This window comes from Lates calcarifer, linkage group LG8 (genome assembly GCF_001640805.2).
Source record: "Lates calcarifer isolate ASB-BC8 linkage group LG8, TLL_Latcal_v3, whole genome shotgun sequence".
NCBI lineage: Eukaryota > Metazoa > Chordata > Actinopteri > Centropomidae > Lates > Lates calcarifer.
The window spans coordinates 10041612-10065107 of NC_066840.1; the positions used below are offsets into that span (position 1 = coordinate 10041612).

Below are 23496 nucleotides of genomic sequence, written 5' to 3' on the forward strand. Positions count from 1 at the left end.
AAAAAAACAAAGAGATGAGGGGGGAGGATGGTGTTAGTCAGGGAGAGGGAAAAGTGGGACTTCAAGATTTTGGTTTCGCTTTTTCATCTTTGTGACCTTGAAAGCTCTTGTTAGGGGATGTATGTTGCAGTGGATATGCATCATGTGTCCTTTCTTTGCTCCATCCATCTGTCTGCCCATTTGTCTGTCAACCTCTCCGCCTGATTAGCTCTCTGCTGTCTTTCCTTAACTTCACATGGGCTTCACTTTCTAGATGACAATATCTTATTCGCATGACCTTTAAAGACATGTCACATGACATCAAAAGGAGATTTGAACATTGTAACATCACATGACATTTTGTAAAGCGTTTCATGAATGGACCAATCCCTCTGACATGAAACTTCTGCAAAATCTTGCTCTTGCAGAATATATATATTTCTATATAAATATTTTTAAAAAGCCCCCAGATATTTCATGAATACAATGTTTGCACTCAGCACAAAGAAAACAGCCAGATAAAATAATCTTTCTCTGACACAAACCCACTGAAAATGTAAATAGATGCAGCAAAGCAGCTTATATGATCTAGTGCTGTCATATTCATTGATTTGTTTGATCTTGCTATTCCGGGTTTTGACACTGTAACTGCCTCATTAGTGGGAACAACTCACAAAGCATCCACTAAACTCAACAATTCACATACTTATGTGACTTGAGAGAGAATTAACTGACTAAACCTATAACATGTCTTTGTGACGACTCTGGGAATAATTTTCATACAGCTTTAAGTCTTCAGTCTAATTAACTTCCGCTTGCTGTAATTGGAAATTTTGTAAATGAGTGTTATACCCGGTAAAAAATGATTCAGTAAATTGGCACTTTCTGTTTATTTTGGGTGTGCCACAGTGAGATCCAATGCCCTGACTGTGAACCAAGACAGTGAATGAGGATGTAGAAAAAGCTGTTCACGTTTTAGAAAAGCATGAGTTTGCACAAATATCTATGGCTGCTCATTCAGTATACTGAGAATAAATATATTCTGAAAGGTATTTCCTTGTAAAGCATGACAGAATATTCTGCAGGGTTAAATATAACTGAATCATCTGATCAAAGTGAATTACTGCTGATGTTTGAAGCACTAAAAATAGCTTCACCTGCAGACATTTCACAGGAAGCTAAAAGTTCAGGAATAAATTCAATCTACTGCATCAATCCAATCAATTTAATCACATTTTTAAATCCAACTGTGCCTCTATGGAGAGACCTGGAATTTAAAAGAAACTGTCTCTTCTCTTTGTTCTTCTTACAAGCATAACTGCTGTATTCGATTCGCTTGATGAAAAAGAATAAAATGATGGAAATGATGTAATTCTAACAAGAAATCCTTGTTAAATAGAATTCAGGATGGACCAGTAAAATTGCATCTCACAATCCGATGATGAAAATGTAACAAATACAATCACTGACAGATTGGTTTTGTTGCTCTACAATCAGCTTGACAGTTAAATACAGGTGTGTATCATCAGCATAGAGGAATATAATGTTGACATTATACTATATACAACGTACAGCTGCATAATGTCTTTGGTTTCTCAGTAGGATGTTTGTCACAAGTCTGAGAAAATAACCCAGCTGAAGTCATCAGGGTTACCTCATCTTGAGCTTGAAGACTAAAATTTTCTAGTGGTTGCATCATGGGAAATGTAGTATATGGTGGCTTCTGCAGGTATGGTGATACCACCTGGTGATTGCAAGTGGCTGTAGTCTCCTAATCAGTTATGAGACGAGCACAATACGGCCTGGTCACGTATGGGTTAAATCTGAAACTGAACAAATACTAATCACAATATCTCTGCCTGTGCTGGTTCAATTTTGACCATTCTCTTTAAAAGCCGTCTCTTGTGAGTCCTCCAATTTCATGGAAGCACAAAACCAAATCTCTGAAAAAACACTGAGGCAATGGAATTACAAATTCACAGATTTCTGTCCGATTTTTGTGCCCCAGCCCTATTTAAAATAATTAGTGCATCAAGATTAGAACTGAGGTTCAACTTTTCCAGCATAAGAGCATCCTCTATCTGTTTTCTGACATCATTTACATGCCACTCTTACACTCAAACATCAGGTTTTACACACAAAACCGCTGCTGTTATTCTGAGGTGAGAAATCCCATTATTTTTGCTTGACTTGTTTCACCTGCTAGTGAATAATTTTGCCATAATCATCAGTAGGAAAGAGAAGATAGGTTGCTAGATTGAGACATCAGGCTCTGTGTTGATAACAAAAAAGAGCATTCAGCGAGGACTCTACCAAAAAATATCACAGGAGGGGGAGGAGGAGGGGGAGGAGGGGAGAAAATCCTCCACTACATTCATTTTAGGTGGTTTAATTTTAATTTGGTGGCGTGGTGGTTACACTGTGGGATGCCAGTGTCTACGTAAACCTGTTATTCAGTTACTCGGCTGAATCTACGGCTACACCTACACAAGTGCAGTGCTGCCAACTGGTATGAGTTTGCTCATTTCAGCCACACACCCCTTTTAGGCTGATTTACCACATTAAGCATAAAGTATGACTCAAATCCGTCCTCAGAGGAAATCTTTTCTTGAATTAAAATGCACGAAACAAGGCCTCTTCTGTCTGATTTTTTCCACCCTCCAACCAACAAAAAAAGTTCACATGGAGTTTGCAGCTACAGCATCAGCTGCCACAAAGGGACAGTGAGTTTGCAGACAGCTTCAGTGGAATAAAATCTAACAGTTACAGGTTGGACCACACAATTTTCAAGTGCAAGCAGAGTGCTGGTCAAGGGCAAACACTCAATATCCAGAGCCGCCCCTTTACATGGCAGTTGTCTTGGAAACAGGTGCAGAAATGGAGGATTTGGACGGTGGCTGAGCAACCCGGGAGCCACCATTTAGCAACGCCCAAGAACAACAGCAACGGCACACCGAGCGAATGTCACCCCGCAGAGCCACGCTGCTCCACTGAAGCACTGAAAGCTGCAATTCAAGCAAACTGGGGGGTAGGAAACAATGAAAAACAGCAGAGACCACCTGATGTTATAATCCTCATCTTCAGTATAATACATGAAAAGTAAGTGTGGAACTCGCCAAACATGCAGAAGTAGACTGGTTGAAAAGAACAGGTCTAAAAATATTTAACATGTTGTTTCTGCTGCAGTAAATAAATAAATAATAAACTGTAATAATAAAAACAATAATTAAATGAATGTTGAATGATTGAATTCATGTCTTTAGCATTGGTTCTTGAATATGAAATTCTGGCATCTTCCACCTTCACACCTGTTCGTACTTTGAGATGACTATCACCTATGTAGAATATAAGCCCACACATCACAGTCCAATTTTATCCCCACAGAAGAAGCACAGCATTCAGCAGAAAAAAATACAGACTTATGACCTCGCCCAGAAATGCTGAAAGAGGGCAGGCATCTTGGTGTAGAGTTTGTCACAGTGTCTCTCAGCAGAAACCCTATTCACTACTGCCCCCTGCTGTGAACATAAGTGCAAACCCAAACGTACCCCGTAGTGTGAGCACTTCTACCAGAGGTGTACGGAGAACTAGAATATCCTAGAATAGTAGGAGGTGGTGTTATTTGGTCCACATAATACTAAGGTAAAAGTGACTTGTGCAGAGAAGTATTTAAAACTACAAAAGTAGATCATTTGATTACTAAAGGGCACTGTGAAACTGACTGTCAGGTTAAATGCTTTCTTAATAAGAACACTGCAGGTGAAGAAAGCGAATTTAAATTTGATAATCTCAGAAACAGCATAATCGTATATAATACTATATAATTATTGACCCTCCACCAATAGATGAGTGGAGTACTTGTGTGTTTACCAATAATTAGAAATAAAATTCTAGGATTATTTCCAGGAAACTAGGAGATTATTTGGAAATAAATTGGATTTTACCTTTGATTTTTGGAGACTATCATAAAGCAACTGATCTGTCTCACATTTTCAGCAATTTCAAAGGCTGGACTCATTTTAGAGTTTCCTCTCCATCCTCCATATAAAGAGTTTGAGCTTCTTCCCCGTGGACAGAGATTTAGAGAACAGAAGGCCAAGTCTGTCTGGGTGAGAGGTTTTTATTTATTTATTTATTTATTTTTTATCTCTGACGCCATCAGACTGTTGCTCACAATGAGTTGATGATATGTTCTCAATCACAGATGAGGTGGTTGGATAATGATGGTTGTTTTGTTCTCAAGGTTAAATGTTAAATTATTGTTCGATGCACACAGTTTCTTATGAGCTTCTTTTAATGTTTTGTTAGAGATACCAGTTAGGAATTAGAATTAAATTTAGTACAAAAATTCATGGTCCCAAGATGATGAATCAGACTGACTTTGGTGAGCATTGAGGCGCATTGGATGTTTTGTATATTTTATTGTGTTCAGGTGTTTTGTGTTTCACCTGGCTGAGAGACAAATTCACCTTTCACAATTAAGTTAAAGTTGAAAATAGGCCACAGTGATAAGATGACAGAACATGCATTTAACTTCATTATTTTTGCAATGCTGAGTAAACTGTGTTCTTACTTTACCCCGCTGTTGTTATTATGACGGAAGAAAACATCCCTGCAGCGCTCCCTCTGTTTTTAAATCTAGCATGGTTTATGTAATGTAGATCTCCATTTGTCTATTCAAGCTGACATCAAGGACATCCTCTGATCTCTGTGGTTTAAGCAGGGAGCTGGCATTGTCAGTTTCATAACTCATGACCTGTAGTGACAGATACACATGTCAGCACTTCTGCTAACAGATCTGCCTCTAATGCCGCCTACCACATCTGTCTTTTCTCCCACAGCCTCTCTCACATCCTACTCTCCTACCAGTCACACTGCAGCCCGTAAAAGCCCAAAAAAAGAGCAGATGACACATGTCAAATTGATTTTTCTTCATTACGAAAATTTCAGTGTCATGTTTCCTCACATCTTCACGTCCTCTCCTCTCAAACACACAATGACCCAGCTCCTATTCTCCAGCCACAGCTGATTAATTGAGGGCAGGGAGATGCAGATATGGCGGGACAGATCAGATCCTTGATACTTTGCGGCATGCCGTATAGTGCTGGTGTTGCTGAACTGTGGAGGCAAGATAGCCGGTGGGCATGACTTGGATGGGGACCTTTCAAATCCAATCGCATCGAGTTGGTCCCCATCCTGGCCCGGCCACGCTATCAGAGCAGATAACGTGCTCTAGTAAAGGTTACGACTCACCATGACATTTCTGTTGAGACCCAGCAATCTCTGATTCCTGTGGACTAATCCTGAATTCATATAAGTGCGTGTTTGTGTGTGTGTGTGTGTTTCCCTGCTGAGTGAGTGTGTGCATGGGCTCCGTACTCTGTTGTTTATAATAAAAGGTTATGGAATAAAGAGAAACAGTAAGTAAATCAAAATAGGAGGAGCGGACAGTCGATTAAGATAGTGAAATAGGAGTCATGAATCCCATTAAATCACATTCTGCCTATGTACGCTTTAGGTTCGTGGAGATCATCAGGAGACCAAGGCACTTTCCAGACGCAGCACAGCCGTTTCTCCACATTGTTGACCTTATTCACAAACCTGTAGTATAAAGAAGTGAATTCATCTATGAAACTAACATCAGCTCTGCTTTTTTGTTGCACAGGGTTAGTTTATTCCTTGCTTTCTTTATGACAGTTCTCCCTGCCAAGGTGGAGACCGGGCATTAATAAAAATGCACAGCGTGTTGACTTTTCAAAACTGAAGTCAGAAATATGATAAGGAGACAATCATTTCAGTACAATATAAATCTGAAGAAAGGAGAGATTATGGCGTCTAGAAAGGTAAGTTTGTTCTTTTTTCAGCTTTATCTGAGCTCTTTCAACTTTAATTTCACTCACAGGGAAATATCAAAACACCAATTTTCTCACTGTCTCTGACTGGTGTGTGTTGACGTGTGTGTGTGTGTGTCAGTGTGTGTGTGCTGTCCTTGCATGCACACTACATCACGACATAAGAAACAAGTGTGAGAATTTGGTGAAACAGTTACAATATCTGATATATCTTTTAACTTGATACTGAGGGCCCGTTCAACAAGGGCAAAAAACGCCAAGAGTATGTGGACGCTCCTAAAAAAATAAATAAACTTGCAGTGAGTGTTCCAGTTTATGTCAAAGGTGTTGGATGGGGCTGAGGTCAGAGCTCTGTGCAGGCCAGTCAAGTTCTACCACACCAATCTCCAGAAAGAGTTTTCTTTATGGACTTGGCTTTGAGCACTGAGGCAATGTTGTGAAAGAGGAAAAAGCCTTTTCACAAAGTTGGATGAACACTATTATTTACAGTTACAGTCCAGTTCGTAGTGTGCTTCTACCCCGGGGTAGGCAGTCATTTTGCAGTTATGTGGAAAGACTGTGAAGAAGCTAAGGCAATTTGAGAAAACAAAAAACAAACAAACAAAAAACAGTGGTTTGGTTAAAATATATCCGCACAATGGTGTTAAATCTGATAAATACACTACACCTACTACTGTTATACTGCTCATAAATAATAACTGAAGATGTTATTTACCTAAACTTAAATTATGTTTGTTGCTTATTTAGTCGTGAATACTTAACGTCATAGAGAAACACTAAAGATTTTAAAACAAGTTTCCAAGGACTTTAAATTACATTAAGAGATAAAACCATGAAAAAAGCTCTGGAGCAAAAGCAGATCAGTATGTGGACTTTTGGTCATAAGCAAGTTAAGGTGGGTTTATTTGCATAGCGCATTTCAAACACAAAGGGAAAGTGCATTATGTAATGCATTTTTAAAACTCTGTATGAAAATATTAAAAATGTCAAAAGGCAAATCAAAAGAATAGAAACCTTTTAAAGAAAATGAGGAAGTTAAGAACAGGAAAGGATAGTTTCTGCTGAGTATTCACGACAGAAAGGTTTTTAACCTGTATTTAAAAGTGGCCAAAGTCTAACATGAAAGGTGTTCACTTGCACATGTTCACTCTACTTTGACTTTCTGAATGAGCTTAAGATGATTGCTGTTTTTTTAATTAGTAATTTATCAGACCTGAAGAAGACTATTACAGTAATCTACCCTGCTGAAGATGAAGTCATGGGTTAGTTCCTTTAAGTCCTGTTTGACATGAATCCTCTGATTCTTGATATTTGTAAGCAGAAAGCAAACTTTTTCTTTTTTGGGGGGGGGGGTATAGGAGGATATATGTGACTGGCCTGGTATCAAGAGCTTGTCACATGTCATATGTGTGAAATATCATGAAAGTCCCATGAGATCATGTCAGTGTGATGATCATCATGCGGGCCAGCTATAAATTAACCAAATCACTTCACTAAAAAGATCAAATCAACTTCAACAACACATGACAAACACTGTTCTACGTCAAGACTTCTGTGTCTAAGACCCTGCTCCCTGCTTCTAAAACACCATGCTCATCTGCTCTTGACATTTAAAGAATTCTGTCAATTAAAATTACAAATCATTATTGGTATTCTGTGTTAGATTGAATCTGGTTTCCAATCAGCAATTTCCCTGCTGAGGTGACCAGTGTGACACTCCTTTGTGCCACAGCAGTCTCTACTCTCGTAACAAAAGCATTTTTCTTCTGAGATCCACTTCATTACCCAGGCTAATATGGAGCAAAATGTTTATTCAAATGAGCCAAGATCAAATCCTATAAAAATGAATGAGAAAAATGCTGAAATGGATTATATGCTTACAGAAAAAAAATAATATTTGAATTAATTACAAACTGAAAGGGCATCAGGGTTGAAAAATGCTTATTCTCTTTCCATTTCCTCAGTTATTTTCTTATTAGTTTGCATTTATTTATTCTCACCATCTGTCACTGCCCAATGTCATCAATATGTGTGCATGAAAACAGAGAATAATTATGTTTTATCAGGATCAACATGACAACGACATGCATTGTCCGTTATTCAGCGGAGAAGGCTCATTGTGAGCTTTTGATTGGCTGCTACCAGAGGAAAGACTTTCTATTAGCGATTGATTGGGCAGTGTAATTTTCCACCTGAATGGCTCCCAGGCACACACACTTATTGTGTGACTTTGGCAGGAGCTATCTTTGTATAGTAAGTGTGAGAATGTGAGTTTCCTTTTGCTCTTAAATGGTATTCTCTGAGGTCTGATGGGGTCTCACAGGGCGGGGGTTGGGGGCTGAGAAGAGCGCTGCCCGTCGCAGGATAAGTCACATGTGACAGTCTGTCAGGTCACCTCTCATCAGGAGCCATGCAGCAGGGGAACAACACACATGCACATTACAGCTTCACACACACCGACACACAGGACACACAATCATGTATTGCTGCATGTCCCTACGAGTGTTTTCTTTCGACTAATTCATGTCCAAATACAGTGATCACCTTCAGCTCGTCTGCATCCAGGCATTCGACACACCGCTGCAGGACGTGGCCTGGCAGTGATTCTGCCAGTCGATAAGCAGCCTCTAAGTGTGGAGATATCAGCGCTCCATCTCCTAAGAAATAGGACGCAGTGACCTCTCCGACACTCTGCCTTTATGCCTTTTGATTTCATGTGTCCAATTCAATGCTCTGATTTCATTTACTACTTTTACAGCCCGTTCACTCTCAGCCAGTTGCTTTTAGTTTGAAATAGAGGCATATTATTCCAGTTCAGAGGTGCTGTTCACTGTTTGCCAAATGTGTATGGATGACCATGTGGAGCTGGTTTAGTTCTTATTATGATGAAAAGCTGAATGTTGAATGAACTGTTTTCTTTAACAGGATAGTTATTTCTTTTGAGACAAAGAGTTGACGGAGGCAGGAGAGGCGGAGACAGCTAGTCTGGCTCTGTCCCAAAAAGGTTTACTAATGAACACATATATAGTGTTTGTTTTGAGCTGAACTAAAACTACAATCACTCCTGGAAGTCACTGCTCCAGGCCGAGAGGCAGTCTGGCATCTAACTTTCCCCAAACCTAACTGGTTGTTTTGTGCCTGAACAATAACTAAACCTAAATCTTAGTGTTGTCAGTTCATAAACCTGATATATTTCAGTGATTTTGTACCAGTTGTGGTGGGTAAAGACAAACAATATTGTTCTGCTACTATCAGAAAATGCTTTTGTTTGTTGCTCTTGAGGGCAACAGACAAAGTATTTTGACATTTAATTCAGAAGACTTGTGTTAATAAGTGAGGTTGGAGGTGCTAGTAGGCAGCTTTTGTAACATTTTGACAGAAGCAGGCTAGCTGTTTCCCCCTGTTTCCAGTCTTTAAGCTAAGCTAGGCTAACTGCCTATTGACTGTAGCTTTGCCTTTACAGTACAGACACAAGAGTGGTGTCGATCATCTCATCTATTTCCCAAACTGTGGATCTTTTCCTGTATTTAATTCCCAATTGATGCACACCACCACAGCTTTGGTGCCAAATGTGCACATAAATCATGTAAACAAGCATGCATCAGATCTTTAAGAAACCTGATCAGAGAGTCGACTCCTCTGAAGGACACAGACACAGAGCGTGACAAAACAGTTATTAAACCAAGAGCGAGCGAGACGATCTCTAGACCGAGCAGCAGGGAAAGGGGAGACGTGACCATGGAGGGGTGACAGAGCGAGACGCCAAAATGAAGAAATGCAGAGATGAGAGGATAGAGAAATGGAGGGTCTGCCCGACCTGACAGAGGGTGAAGGAAAAAGAGAGGACCACTAGAAATAAGATAAACAGATCAGGATGGCGTCCGTTCGTGTACAGTCAGTTATGACACTGAAAGGCAATTGTAGAGTTTGTGATATCATTTTAAAAACGCTCCACTTAATGTATGAAATTCACTGTGTACAACAAATAATGCTGCATTTGAGGTTTCAAACTGTTGTAAAACATCATGTGCAAGTTTCTCCTTTAAATGTTCTTGGTCTAAATTTGCAGAAACAGGTAGAAATCTCAGCTATAACATTGCATTTTGAATATATTGATTTTAATACTCTTTACAGAATAGCTTTAATAATCCCGAGCCGATTAAAAACAGCACAGAATTTATATTATCCCTTTCTCTATTTGGACAGAGGGAGTGGATTTTAGGCCACCAGGGTGAAGAAAACAATAATAATGAAGCAGCATCAAATGTCAGTCACTTTAAGAGCCCTGATGTGTTTTTTCTTGCTATTATCAAGTAACTGAAGGTAAATACAGTGTTTTAGGAATGACATTAAATTTTCTTCTTGGTCTTCGAAAACCAATTGAGCAGTTTGTCTTGTTCAGAAAACTGCACAATCACGCTCCAAAGACCAAAACAATTTTAAAATTTAAAATACCCAGGACTGCAGATATCTCTTCACAGCTTTGAAAAAAAAAAAAAAAAAAGCATCTATCTCCTCTTCATTTCCTCACAATCCAGCCAGTGACGATAAAGCCGGAAGTAGGAAACAGTGAGGTCTTATGGGAGTCTGTTCTTCCAGCCTGCTGAGCCTCGGGGGGACAGAGGAGGGAAATTACAATCAACGACACCAGTTTGGAGCAGCGGTGGCCATCAGATAAGGCAACATTGTTCACGCCACTCGTAAATCAATCAAATGTCACCTTATGCTCTCTTCGGTTCTGTGCTAGGAGTGGGTTTGATTCATCGTGGAGAGTTGGGGTATGAAGTTATCACAGGCTGATGCACTGAGTCAAATATCAGTTTCCTCTACAGTTATTTGCGGTGATTACTAACACCCAAGGCTCTGACCTTGATGTCCCTTTCCTTTCTTCTAGTTAGCTGCCTCACAGCACCACCTGCTGGTTATAAATACAGACAAACGTTTTAAATCAAGCCTCTGCATGGCCTTGGTCTCCTCCAGGCTGAGGTGGAGGAAGTATTCTCAGTGTATTGTGTCAAAGTGGAGACACATTTTATCATTGGAGCAAGAAATCATATTTTACCAGCTGAAAATGCCAAATGTCAAATGAATTAGGTAAAAAGTACAAAATATTCTCTATTGAAATGTGGTTAAGTTCAAGTATGAAGTGACATTAACTGGTAATACTTGAGTACCACAAAATTTCAGTTAACAGTACCTGAGTAAACCCTACCCTAATTTAAGCAACTGGTGGCCTGAGCTTTGCACAAAAATATGTTCAACAAATTGTGGTGAAAAAAGTGGTGTTTACAAATGAGATGAAAAATAAAGAAATTTCTAAATAAATTCATCTTGAAATATATGATAATAAGATCATAAGATTTGACCAATGTGAAGTCAAAAAAACAACGTTTACATTACACCTACAAAAACAGAGTAAAATCAATAGATTCATTAAGCCTTGAGAAAGTTGTTGCTTTAAATGTCGAAAGCCAAAAAGTTTCCTTGTGAAGTAATTCAGTTTTTTTTTTTTTAAGTCTGTTTCCCTTCTAATAGAGTCACATATGAACTCAGAGCCAACTGCTGTGAGAAAATCAGGGTTACTGCAATGTGTAGTTTTGTAATGTCTGGCAATGGAATATTCCTCATTATCAATTCTTACAGCATATTCACGTCCAGCAGCTCTGTCCCTAAGTTTCTGTTTAATCCTGCCAACATAAAAACATCCACAGGGGCACTCCAGACAACAGACAACAAAAAAGTTGAAGTGAATCAGTCCATTGATAACATTTATCTTGTGCGTGTAAACATCAGTTTAGTGGAATTTATTTATTATTTATATGTTATAATGATTAAAATTAAAAATGCACCTCAGACATGTTTTAAGACATAAAAAATACTTTTTGTTGTTTGAGTTGAGCATTAAACTTCCCTGCATATATTTCTGTCACATATTTTCTTCTACTGAAGTTAACATGCTAGCACCAGTACTCCCGTCTCAAAGAAAAAAAAGAAAAACACTTTACCATAGTGAGTCACTGCAGCCGAAGTATCACTATGAAGCAACAGCAAAAACTTTCATAGAGCACCTCTAAGGTTTTGTATTTTCATAGAACGTTTTGGGTTAATTTGAGAAACTCAGCTGGTAGAAACAACACATTCTTCATTTATTTTAACACCTTTAGTTCTAAATAAAATTTAGTCTGCATACACTGTAAACTGGGGGTTTATTTTTAAAGATCTGTAACATTATCTCCCATATCAATTAAGGAAAACTACTAAAGTGATTAATTAAGAAGGCACATTGGTCAAAAACTGGAGAATTCACATTGTCAGGAGACCAACTGCACTCATGCAGAAAAATACTTCAGGGCCAAACCAGCCCCAGTCTACCTCTGCAGTGGTTCATTTTCTCATTTATTAGATCGATACTGTCTCTGGATTACTCCTTTAACAAAAGTCCTCTATCCCTGAATTGGCTTGGAGCAGGTCTCTCCGCCCCACCCTGGGAAACACTGGCACTGAAACTCAGACTTCATGAACGTTACCTCATTCGCCATCACCTGTCCTAAAACTTTGTAGCTCTTCCTCCCATCCGGCTCCCTCTTGGACACCACCTTCCACACGGCGGGATCAAGGTGCAAGTAGGCCCCCGAGTTCGGGTCTCTCCTCTGACATCTTCCCTGAGAGGAACACAACATCTGGCTGCAAAGAGCGGCCGCTGATGTTACATTCACCACGTAAGGACCCAGGATCTCTTCGACGTAGGATTTGACAGCATTACATGCAGCCTGAAAGCAGAACAGGAACAGGCGACTAAGAGAAGCTTCAAAGAACTGCAGATAAATTCTTTGTCTGAATGAGAAAAACATCACTTTAACACATAAAAGACGCCATTCGCAATGTTACGTATTCAAGATGTGTAAAGAGCTTTATACTGTATGAGCTATTGGTGATTACTCATATGGATGACAACAGCTGATACCTTTAGGAAAAACAGACCTATGTCCCAGCAGGTGAGATGTCATATGACTAAGATCCCAGCAAGTGAAATAAGCACTGAGCCTAATTAAACATGTCCTCAGTGGTCTAAACAAAAGCCATCTGCAGGAAATCCTCTTCTCTTCAGCACGTCATCAAAATTATTCCATAAATCTCACCGACATTGGACTCTTGAGAGAGTAACTGTTTTATATTATTATTCTATGAGAAGACCAAAACAACGATAATTTGATTCTAATAAAAAGTATTGTCTGTGTAGCCAAATATAACTTATTTTTCTGTGCCAAACAGTCTTGCCCAAGAACTGTTAAAAACTCCATGAGCATGTACTTTAGTTTATTTTGTCTCAGTCCCACAGACATTGTCCTGCTGCCATAAATATTCACCATAGGACCAAATGTGTTTTAATCTGCAGCTGAAAACAGACTCAAACAAATGTTCTGTTTAGTCCAGTTTGAGTGATGTTTGCTACAAACCACAGTATCCAGCCTTTAAGAGAATCACTGAGACTGTGATCTGTGCATGAGCTTGAGGCAGAGACACTACTGAGATGAGGTTTTGGTCGTTGGGATTTGTTGACAATAAAAGAAAAACAGAATATTGTTTGACATTCTTTAAAAGACCATTTAACGAAAGTACAGGAAAGAAGTGTTTAAGTTTAAAAAAAAACAAATGGAAATAAAAAAACAATAATGTTCACTGAAGGGATCAAGTTTCTGCCAGTAAATGTTTTTCCACAGACCAGTGTGAACTTCAGTTCAAGTCCATCAAAATTAAAACACATTGCACAATTCATGCACAAGTATGCCATTTTTAAAGAAAATGTTTTCAACTATTTTGCCTTCAACAGCGATGGTATCTGAGTTGCAGTGTGACTGACAAATCACCATAGACCAATTCACAACCACAACAATATTACCATCTTTTTATAACTATTTTTATAATAGCTTTTGATGGACGAAGACTGAAGCAGAAACATTAATAACCATAAATACAAAACATTTAACATTACAACTTTTTAAAAATATTAAAATACAATATTTAATCTTAACCCATCCAAGGTGAAATCTACAGCACTTACTCATTATCTCTGTAAGTATTACAGATAACCCTATCTAATAATTTCTGACTCAATCTGCAGTTGACCTTTATACATCCTTCCCTTAACTAAAGGCCATGTTGTTCTCAAAAATATAGCACCCTGATAACTGCCAGATAGCTGAAGCTATTTGGCGAATAAGACCTGAACTAAAAAAGGAAAACTAGTTTTCAAAGGCATTCTGTGTGTGGTTTCAGCATTGGAACCAAGATTCCCAGATTATCCTGAGAGTAAACCAATCATAAAAGCATGGTGCTTATGCAAAGTGATACACACTGTCAGTTATTTATTGTACCTGAGATCTGGAGTAGTCACGGTTGCCCCAGAGGATCACCCCTGCAGATCCTAAAGCAGCACTCTCCCCGATGGTGTAGACCAGGTGCTCCTGCAGGAGGCAGGAAAAAAAGGCAGTGAGAGAGGACACAGAAAATGACAGGAATCCAAAAACAGCATCAAGTTCAAGCAACTGCTACTTACTTCAGAGAGGAATTCAAATGAGTAGGTGTAGACGATGCGAGCGTAGGGGAACACAGGTGGTGCTGATGGAGTCACCTGAGCCCCTGCTCTCATGGCCTCCATGATGCGGTGGTGGGTGTAGAAGAGCACCTCTCTGCTGAGGCCTCGCAGCTCGAGGCTGAGGTAGATGTCAGGGTACAGAGCAGAGGAGCTGTTCCACAGCCACAGCAGCTCATCGTTCCTCTTCATCTCCTCGGCCGGACACTCCCCGGAGAAGTTTGCGCTTTTGTTGTAGTAGTTGTAGCACTCAGGAAAACCATAGAAACCCCACAACCCATTCGGTCTTTCCTCGCGCCCCAGTTTCAGCGTTTCCTCCATGAACTTCCTCCCTGCTTCCTCAAACCTCACCCGGGCTTCGGCCTCTATCTGTTGGGGGTTCCAGTCCGGATGCCTGGACCTCACCAGTGCTCTTGACGCCTCCCAGTACACCTGCTTGTTATCCCAGTTCCTCTCCCATATAGGTCTCCAGCTCTCCCAGTCCACCACAGCCAGGCCCTGGAAATCCCTGTTGGGGATGAATTTGCGGATATCATCAGAGGCTTCTCTGAGGTGCTCATCCAGACTTGCGTTCTGTGGGACTCCGCCATTAACAGGCACTCCCAGGGTGGAGTACCTGGGATACAGACCGAGCTTATCAGCATAGAAGATGGTTATGTTTTCTCCCATAAAGGTTTGGTTTTGGTTCTGGGCGATGTTGAAGGTCTCCAAGTTGAAGTCCACGCCATACTTGGAGAGGCAGGTAGCTGTAGGGGCATTCCACACAGCGAGGAAAGGCACCTGGGAGAAAGGTGATGTTTCCACCTGCAGCCCTGAAACAAGGCTGATTAGATTTAGAAGCAGCAGCAGCTCAGAATGAAAGGAACTCATCCCTGCAAAGAAGAGAGAGACAGCACTGCTAGTATGCAGGAATTATATAGTGAAATTTAGAAAAGATATTGCAATATTATCTGGAATAGGAATGAGTCTCAGTGATCAAAATTCAAAGCAAATACTGTAAGTTCCCTTTCCATTTTCAGGTTCAGAGTAAAGCACCAGGAATTTCAGCTTCTGGCTAAACATGTTCCTTTCTTTGTCTATTAATCTTGCATATCACAAACAGTTCAGTGTAGCTATGCTCAAATAAAGTATTAAGCTATAATGCTCGTAAATAAAAGCTAAATGTCTTATAGACAAAAGAGCAAACACAAACTTACCTATTCAAACATCAGAGCAGGACTTTGATTTGTACTTTGGCCTGGATGTGAAACCAGTGGTCTCATGACACACAGGAAAAGAGGAAGGAACAAAATCTGAAGCGCTCACAGGTTTCCCAGCAGCCAATCAGAAGAGACATGCAAATTGTGTCATGGAGGAAACAGATTTAAAGTCACAGGCACGTTAAACCTTCATGTCATTATTGTCCTCAGCACAGAGTTTTCATTTAGTTTCAGTAAGACATGTCAAAGTAATTGAAGATTATAATTTAAACCTGGAAGGGCTAAGTACTGTAGTTCTACTCTAAATGTCTTTTTAAAAAAAAGCCATAATGAACTCTTCCACCTCCAAATTTTAAATACATGCCTGCTCAACTCTTAAAAGAAGTAAAAAATAACTCTTGGCTTAACAGCACCCTACAATTACATGGGGAGGGGGGTATGAGGCTGCAGTTTGCGAAATGTTTTCCTCCCTGAGGACCAGCCGGCTCTGCCTCCCCTCAATGACCAATTGTGACACGTTTTGTATCCTGAGGCTTCATCTGTATTCACCACAAACAACAAAACTTCACCTGTATTCTCTGGAAAAAACACCTTGGAATTTTACCGTTTCCTTTATTGCTGAGAAATGTGATGCACAAACCATCTGCTTCGGTATTATCTGTTATCGTGTTCTGTAACTGGAAATTATAACTGAGGAGAAATTACACAAGAGGTTCAACAAAGAAGTTTATTTACTTTGAAAAAAAGTCAAATTTGAGAAAACAGCATGGAAGACAGAGGCGATAATGTCAGTAAAACTGTGGAACAAAGAAAGTGTCAGAAAATTTGCTTTTTATATTGTGTGTACAATGTCTGTGCGTCTGAAGTCAAACAGCTGTTTTTTTTTTTTTTTGCATTAATTGAGTGATGTGGTGTTTTAAGAGAAAACTAGTAGTCATGTTTTGGACACAAAAATAATAAAATATCATATAAAACACCTAAAAATACATTCAAATAAATAGTAACACTTGAATTGCCTCCATAAAAAGATCAAGAGAGAGGTCATGTTGAAAAAAAAAGATAAGGCACTTTAAATATATTGTGCTATTTGCAGATTTAAGTGCATCAATTCCACTTTCACCACACAGCGACTGACATATGTCGACTCATTCATCACATTTCCTCTGAAAGAATGTGCTCTCTATGAGAAACATGGAATTTGACACCTTGGGAAACAGTGACTGAGAGGAAACTGAGAGCAAAATGTAAACAAGGTCATTTCCAGCGAGCCCTCCATTGCCTAAGAAAAGATTAAAAGTTATAAACAAATATAACTTTGCATATTCCACAGTGTTTCTTATAAAATTTCACTTTGTGTCATCCATATTTTACAGCAATCCAAGAAACAAAAATGACATTCCTCGCTCCAAAAAAACTCTCAACCTGTCATCTTTTATGCTCCATACATACAAAACGCAGCTCTGTCTACTGTATTTATGCTGCACTAACAGAAGAGCAGAGAGATAATCAGTAAAAACACACATTGCAGTGCTGATGCCACAGTCTGAGCTGCCACCCCTCTCTGGTGCAGAGGGTCCTCCTGACTGCAGCCCTCTCCCTGGTAGCCGCTGTAGCACTGACACTGAAAATCAGTTTGAAAACTCGTCACCTCCGCTTCGCCGGGCTCACCGGTGACCGTCAGCCTGCCGTGCTGCTGGGTGATGTTGTGGGTGAGGGGGTTGAGGTGCAAGTAAACATCTCTGTCTGGGTTTTTGCGTAGACAGCGGCCGTGAGAACCGCACAAGGTCTGGCTGCATAGCTCTGCTGCCGTGGAGACATTGAGGAGGTATTGACTCAGCGGACCTCGTAGATACGTGTCAAGGTCGGAACAGCTGGTCTGGAGAGGAAAGCAAAGAAAAAAATCACTCACTCAGCGAGGTCAAGATTCAGAGTCCAACTGTCCTTCATTTTTATTCAGACTTGTCATGAGTGTGAGGTTCAGGTGACTTATGAAGAAGTTTAAAGGAAACCACAACTTTATTTCAATATTAAACCCTAACCCTAAGCTGTAAATGCAGATGATGATTCTGTTGAAAGTCCACAGGCTTGATTGCTACTGGCAAAGATTACATTTATAAATTAAAATAACTCATTTTAATTATTAATTAACCGCTCACATCCACTGTAGGATGCTCTAGTTAATCCAAAATAAGGACACAAAACATGCATTTTCACTGGAATCACATTGGAAAGGATGTCTTTAACGATCTGTGTATTTATTACTCCTACACAATAAAACAAATACCATATGGATGGAATATTTCCATAGTCATAAAATTTATCTGAAGATCATTATTTTGTTGGAAATGACACTGAGAAGTCTCTGCTGAAAAACAAACAGTTCATGAAAACAGAATAAAGAAACAAATCTCCAAGTGTTTCTTGTAGATGTTAGTCTACTGAAGATTTTATTCTTGTAGCCCCAGAAATATAAAGACTGAAATACAGAAAGTGTTAATTCAGACAAAAGCAAATCAACCAAAACTTTTTGCCACACTGCAAAATCTGGTTCTTCACGTCTGGGAACAAACACTGCTCATGGCTGATTTCAAGATTTGAGATTAAAGTGCCCATCAGTCTAAATGTGACTTAAAAAAAGCACTTTAAACAAATATGACCTGTGTATCTGAACCACATTCATGTGACTCAAGTCGCTATCTTTGAACTGCAGCCCTGAGGGATAACTGTTAGTTATCAAATGACTGCACACATGACGGACATAAGCAGCGGGGCCAAAACTTACCAGATGATGACGTTTGAGGTCAAATCTGAGTCTGAGTGATTAATGTGTTTGTCTCATAATTAGCGTGTGGATGCTTACTTTGCTGCTTGCATAAGCTGCATCTCCCCACAGGATGATCCCAGCTGCTCCCAAGGCCACGCTCTCCCCGATGGTGGAGACGAGGTCGGTCTGGAAAAGACGAAACAGCACTTTAACCCTATCACATTTAACCTTTTACTCTTCTGAAAGTGCAGGTCAAACAGATTGAAAATATGCGGTTAAGTATCACTTTAACAGGGTCAAAATGTTAGTGGGTCATAAGCTACTGTAATGTAGTACAGCACCAGTCCTTATCTGGTCTTTTCCCCCCCTAAGGAAATAGTCTATAGGGTGTTAGCGAGATTTTCAACTTGACCAACACCCATCCTGCCCACTCCACACAAATGAAAGGTATTGGGGTGTCTGTCTGCCACCAGAACAGGAAAGGACTGCGGCTGCCGATAAGGAAAAGCAGAGAGCTATAGCTCCACGCTGCATGCACTGATCAGAGAGAAACAGAGAGGGGGGTGAGTGGTTGTAGTGAATGTTGGAGCCACAGTGTCACTGAGAGTTAATCTTAGAATAAAAAAAGTCCACATTCTCTGCTTTAGAAAAATGTTTTAGTTAAGATACGTCACCGACAGCGAACAGGAACACATTAGTCATTTTTAAATTTCATGAGAATCCTGTGTTAAAAAAAAAAAGCTGAAAAGGAAGAGAAACCAAACCAGCAGTGTTTCTAAAGTTAGAGCGTCACCTCTGTCAGCTGTTCCAGAGAGTTGGCGTAGGTGGGCCGGGTGTACACAAAGACAGGACGTGCCAACCCCTCGCCCGACGATGCCAACCGCATCCCCTCCTTCACTCGGTTCCGGACAAACTGCCGCCCGGAGGCCGAGGAGCGCAGCACGGTGCCCATGTAGATGGAGGGGAAGAGGGCCGTGCTCTCAGTCCACAACCATTTCAGCCGCTCGTTGCGAGCCACCTCCACGTCAGGACAGCGGCCTGTATAGTTCTCCAGGGTGCGAATGTAGTCGTGGTTGTAGCAGTCGGGGAACAGGTAGAACCCCCACAGCTGGTTGGGCCTCAGGTTCTTGGCTTGCCTCAGTGTCTCCAACATGAACTTCCTGGCAGACATCTCAAACTCCTGCTGGGCGACTTTTCCCACCTGCTCCGTAGACCACATCGGGTTCTTCTGTTGCACCAGCTCACGAGAATGCCTGCGGTAAATGTCTTTGGTGTCCCAGTTACGTACCCAGAGTGGGCGCCACTCCTCCCAGTCAATAACTGCCAGACCCACGGCCCCTTCTTCACGTATATACTTCTGCACACTTTCCGGCATCTTGTCCAGGTGCTGCCTGAGGCTGGCCAACTGCGGCAGCCCCCCGTTCACCGGTGTTTTGTCTGACTCAAAGTAGGGGTACAAACCCAAGCGGTCCTTGTAGAAGATGGTGAGGTTCTGCCTGACAAAGGCCTCATTGGGTGAGGCCACAATCTGGAACTGGTCCAGCTGAAAACGAATGCCGTGCCGCGGAGCACAGTCCTCAGTCGGGGCATTCCAAGCGAGGAGCAAAGGCTTTTGGGAATACAACGGCCATCTTGTGGGTTTCAGTCCCGAAGCACAAAGACAGTCCCACAGCAGAGCAAGCAGCAAAAGTACTTTCCAGTCACACAGAGTCCAGTGCGACATTTCTTCAGATGTGGGTTGACAGACAGGACCGTCACTCTCTGCTCTACAAGTCACAGAGGAAATGGAAATTAAGTTGTTTTTTTTTTGTTTACTTTTATATTAATTGACATTCCTCAGTACTTTCTTTCATAATGTCACCAAAAATGAAATTTAGAGTCTTAAAAATGACACTTTGATTTAGTTTCGTGCACTAAATGTAAAATATACAATCTTGTCATCACAACCTGAGAGGTTGGACAGATCAATAATAACAACAAAGTCTAGTTCTAGATCATATTTAATTTACTGGAAGCATCTACGTCGGTGTGCAGAACGTCTGAACCTTTCTGTTATATGACTTCAGACACTGGGACTGTCACTCTCTGCTCTACAGTTCACAGGGGGGATTGAAATGTAGATATTTTTGTGAATTTTCCTACAATAGATTAACTCATAGTTATCAACAGTGGTGGAACAATCCTCTCCCACAACGCAGAAACACTATTTACAAATAAATGTCCTACATTCAAAACTTTAGTTAAGTAAAAGTACAAAAGTATTAGCATCAAAATATACTTAGAGTGCCTAAAGTAAAAGTACTCAGTATGCAGAATGACCCATTTCAGAAAGATATTTATGTATTATGGAATATAATGATTGATACATTTACAGCTGATCAGGTGTAGGGCTAATTTTAACCACATTAAGTGCTGTTTAATCGATAATTACACACTGTAATTTACTACTTAGTTATATTTTTGCATTAATTATCTGAATCTGCATGGTTATTAAATAAATATTATGTATATAAAAAGTACATTTCCCCTGAAATGAAGGGAAGTGGAAGTGTAAAGTAACAGAACATGATGATCATGAAAATAAATGTACTTAGTTATTTTCCACCACTGAATTTACATTTAGGTTTTATTGTTCTGTTTTGTAATATCTGAAGATGATCAATGCTACATATACAGCCTGGATAAATAATGACATCTGCTTAGTTTTCGTCTTTATCTGCAACAAGCATCTTCCCATAGTCGCATGTGCAGATTTCTAATGCTCTCCTAAGCTGGGCTTCAACACCGAACCTTTTCTGTTTAACCTGATTTCAATTAAATTAGACTTTCGGACAGTTATTTGAACAATGAATTAGTAAAACGACAAGTAAAAGCAAAGTTATTTCCCATCAGCCTCCCTGCAGCTGGACAAACTTACCTTCACTGGCAGACTGAGGAAGCATTCCCAAAAAACAGGAGCCTGCTACTTCAAGCCGCGTTTTTTATGTGTTGCCTCAAAACAAATTGGGAAAATTCAGAATGAACATTGCTTTTGAAGAAAGAAAATGACGACGGAGATTTTTTTACAAGAGTATGCGCTGCTCATATGTATCTTCTAACCTCAGCTTTCAGGCTTCCTGCGGCCAGTAAAGTGAAGAAACTGAAGTTACCCCCTGCGATGTTGTCAGTCGCAACTCGCCAAACTCCGAGTGCCAAACCACTTTCAGGATGTTCCATTCTGACTGAGAAAATGGGGGGGGAGTGGCGACGCAAACCGGACATCCTAAGACCTCTGTCAGCGTGTCTAATGTGCTGCAGAGACGTATGTCTCCAACTCACATCCACACACAACTTCAGGTGTAAGTTCAGTCAGACTTGGCTTTGATTTTGTTGTGTTTTTAATAAATATGTATTTTCTCCTTGTCCCGGTACAGCGCTGAATGAATCCGTCCAAGAAGTTTGCCACCACCGCCGTGAAACAGATACACTGTACCGAGCAATGTCAAGATTCATAGGAGGTCACGGCGGGCCAGTATGCCACATCCCTAAAAATAAGATCATACCCACAAATGATCACTGTGTTCCGGTGACCTTTCTACATTACAATCAGATGTGGCTTATAAATAATATGGTATTTAGAAATTATGTGAGGATTTTATATTAAAACATGCACTTTGGTCCTTAAAACAACTGCAAACGAGCTTTACATACCAAGCCTGTCTATACAACATTAAATATAAAAATAAAAAAGAAAAGAAAACAAAAACAAAAACAAAGAAACACAACAACATCCTCAAGTTTAGGTAGATTAACACATAATCTCCGTGTGGTTGTGATAATTTGATCAGATGTGACAGGTGGAAAATAATCATTTACTTGAGTATGTATGTTTTATTTTGACTCCACAACATATCTGAAAGGGAAATTCTGTACTGTTACCTCAGTGTTTGAAGAAAACATAAAGTTAATAAATGATGCAGTGTTATAATAACCCAGGCTAAGTACAACCAGTGGTGGAAGAAGTATTCAGATCTTTTATTAAGATAGTAATAGGAGCACCTGAGTGGCAGTACCACACAAATACTCCATTACAAGAAGTCTGCATTCAAGACTCTATTCAAGTTAAAGTACAGAAGTTTTATTGACAACATTTACTTAAAGTATCAAAAGTGAAAGTATTCATTATGCAGCAGAAATTGTTGATGTTGTAACTGGGCTACGTAACCTACATGACTTCATATACTGTTCTTTAATATATAACAATGCATTGTTTTTTTTTAATAAGTTTACAGTAGGTTTGTATGTAAAATCTAAATCTGTTAGTTGTCAGTTCAAATGAATGCAGTAATTTCCTTTGAAACATATGAAGTATGAGTAGAATAAAATGAAAATACCAAAGAAAAGCAACACAATAATCATTTTTTTAAAAGTACAGTGCTTGAGTACATGTCCCTGGTTATATTAAACCACTGACTACAACATTAAAATGTCACTTTTACCCACAACTGCATCAGTCAGACAGATATGTCATAATGATGATAATCATCATAATTATTTTATTATACCTGATTACATTTATATCTAAGTCCAGATCAAGTCAAGTTGAGATGAATGCAGGCCTTTTAGTTTCAATGAGCTCCTTTTACATTGCAGTGTTGCCATTTACAGCTCTTTTTTTTTTTCCACTAATGCTCTGAACACACTTCAGACAGTGGGCACAAGGCATCTGGCATGCAGATGTCACTGCTGCCTGAGGCATGTGATGACAGCCACTGGCAATGGCTCAGTGAAGTAACCAAGTACCACATGCTGTCCTGTTGCCAAGTACAGCAGATAGGACAGTGCAGACCCGGGGTTAGGCATGGGAAATAATAGGCCATGGGAGAAGAGGAAAGAGACCGCACACTCACACATAATTAACCAATTTAACAACCTGTTTTCTAAAGGACTCTGCAGACTGGAAGAGAGAGGAAATCTAAGTGTGAACAGTTGTTAAAATGGCTTCTGTCATCACCAGTAAAACACATTCTTGTGCCTGGCAGTCCATGAGTGGGTTTTGAAGAACGGCGTTTGTCTGGAAGTTGAGGCTTTTCCTTGGCACATACACGTGAGCTGAAGGATGCCGGAGCA

The 23496-nt window shown here is 40.0% G+C and overlaps 2 protein-coding genes across 2 annotated transcripts; both read right to left on the minus strand.

The window, feature by feature from the left end:
- Nucleotides 1-11620: 11620 nt before the first annotated feature.
- On the minus strand, nucleotides 11621-15721 carry hyal1 (hyaluronidase 1). The gene is made up of 4 exons (XM_018699613.2): nucleotides 15621-15721; nucleotides 14389-15296; nucleotides 14207-14296; nucleotides 11621-12601 (listed from the first exon to the last, which is right to left on the minus strand). The coding sequence occupies exons 2-4, from the start codon at nucleotides 15292-15294 to the stop codon at nucleotides 12275-12277; spliced, it is 1323 nt and encodes a 440-aa protein (XP_018555129.1). The 5' UTR covers nucleotides 15295-15296; nucleotides 15621-15721; the 3' UTR covers nucleotides 11621-12274.
- Nucleotides 15722-16336: 615 nt separating this feature from the next.
- Nucleotides 16337-21593, minus strand: hyal2a (hyaluronidase 2a). The gene is made up of 4 exons (XM_051072234.1): nucleotides 21305-21593; nucleotides 19181-20153; nucleotides 18484-18573; nucleotides 16337-17499 (listed from the first exon to the last, which is right to left on the minus strand). The coding sequence occupies exons 2-4, from the start codon at nucleotides 20108-20110 to the stop codon at nucleotides 17107-17109; spliced, it is 1413 nt and encodes a 470-aa protein (XP_050928191.1). The 5' UTR covers nucleotides 20111-20153; nucleotides 21305-21593; the 3' UTR covers nucleotides 16337-17106.
- Nucleotides 21594-23496: the final 1903 nt, after the last annotated feature.

Excerpts from the sequence above, each read along its gene's own strand:
- hyal1 (XM_018699613.2), bottom strand. The coding sequence starts at position 15,294 with ATGAGTTCCTTTCATTCTGAGCTGCTGCTGCTTCTAAATCTAATCAGC. Across the intron at positions 14,297-14,388 it reads CATTTGAATTCCTCTCTGAA|GAGCACCTGGTCTACACCAT; the intron begins GTAAGTAGCAGT and ends TGCCTCCTGCAG. Across the intron at positions 12,602-14,206 it reads GTGACTACTCCAGATCTCAG|GCTGCATGTAATGCTGTCAA; the intron begins GTACAATAAATA and ends TTCTGCTTTCAG.
- hyal2a (XM_051072234.1), bottom strand. The coding sequence starts at position 20,110 with ATGTCGCACTGGACTCTGTGTGACTGGAAAGTACTTTTGCTGCTTGCT. Across the intron at positions 18,574-19,180 it reads CTCTGGAACAGCTGACAGAG|ACCGACCTCGTCTCCACCAT; the intron begins GTGACGCTCTAA and ends CGTCTTTTCCAG. Across the intron at positions 17,500-18,483 it reads CAGCTTATGCAAGCAGCAAA|ACCAGCTGTTCCGACCTTGA; the intron begins GTAAGCATCCAC and ends TTTCCTCTCCAG.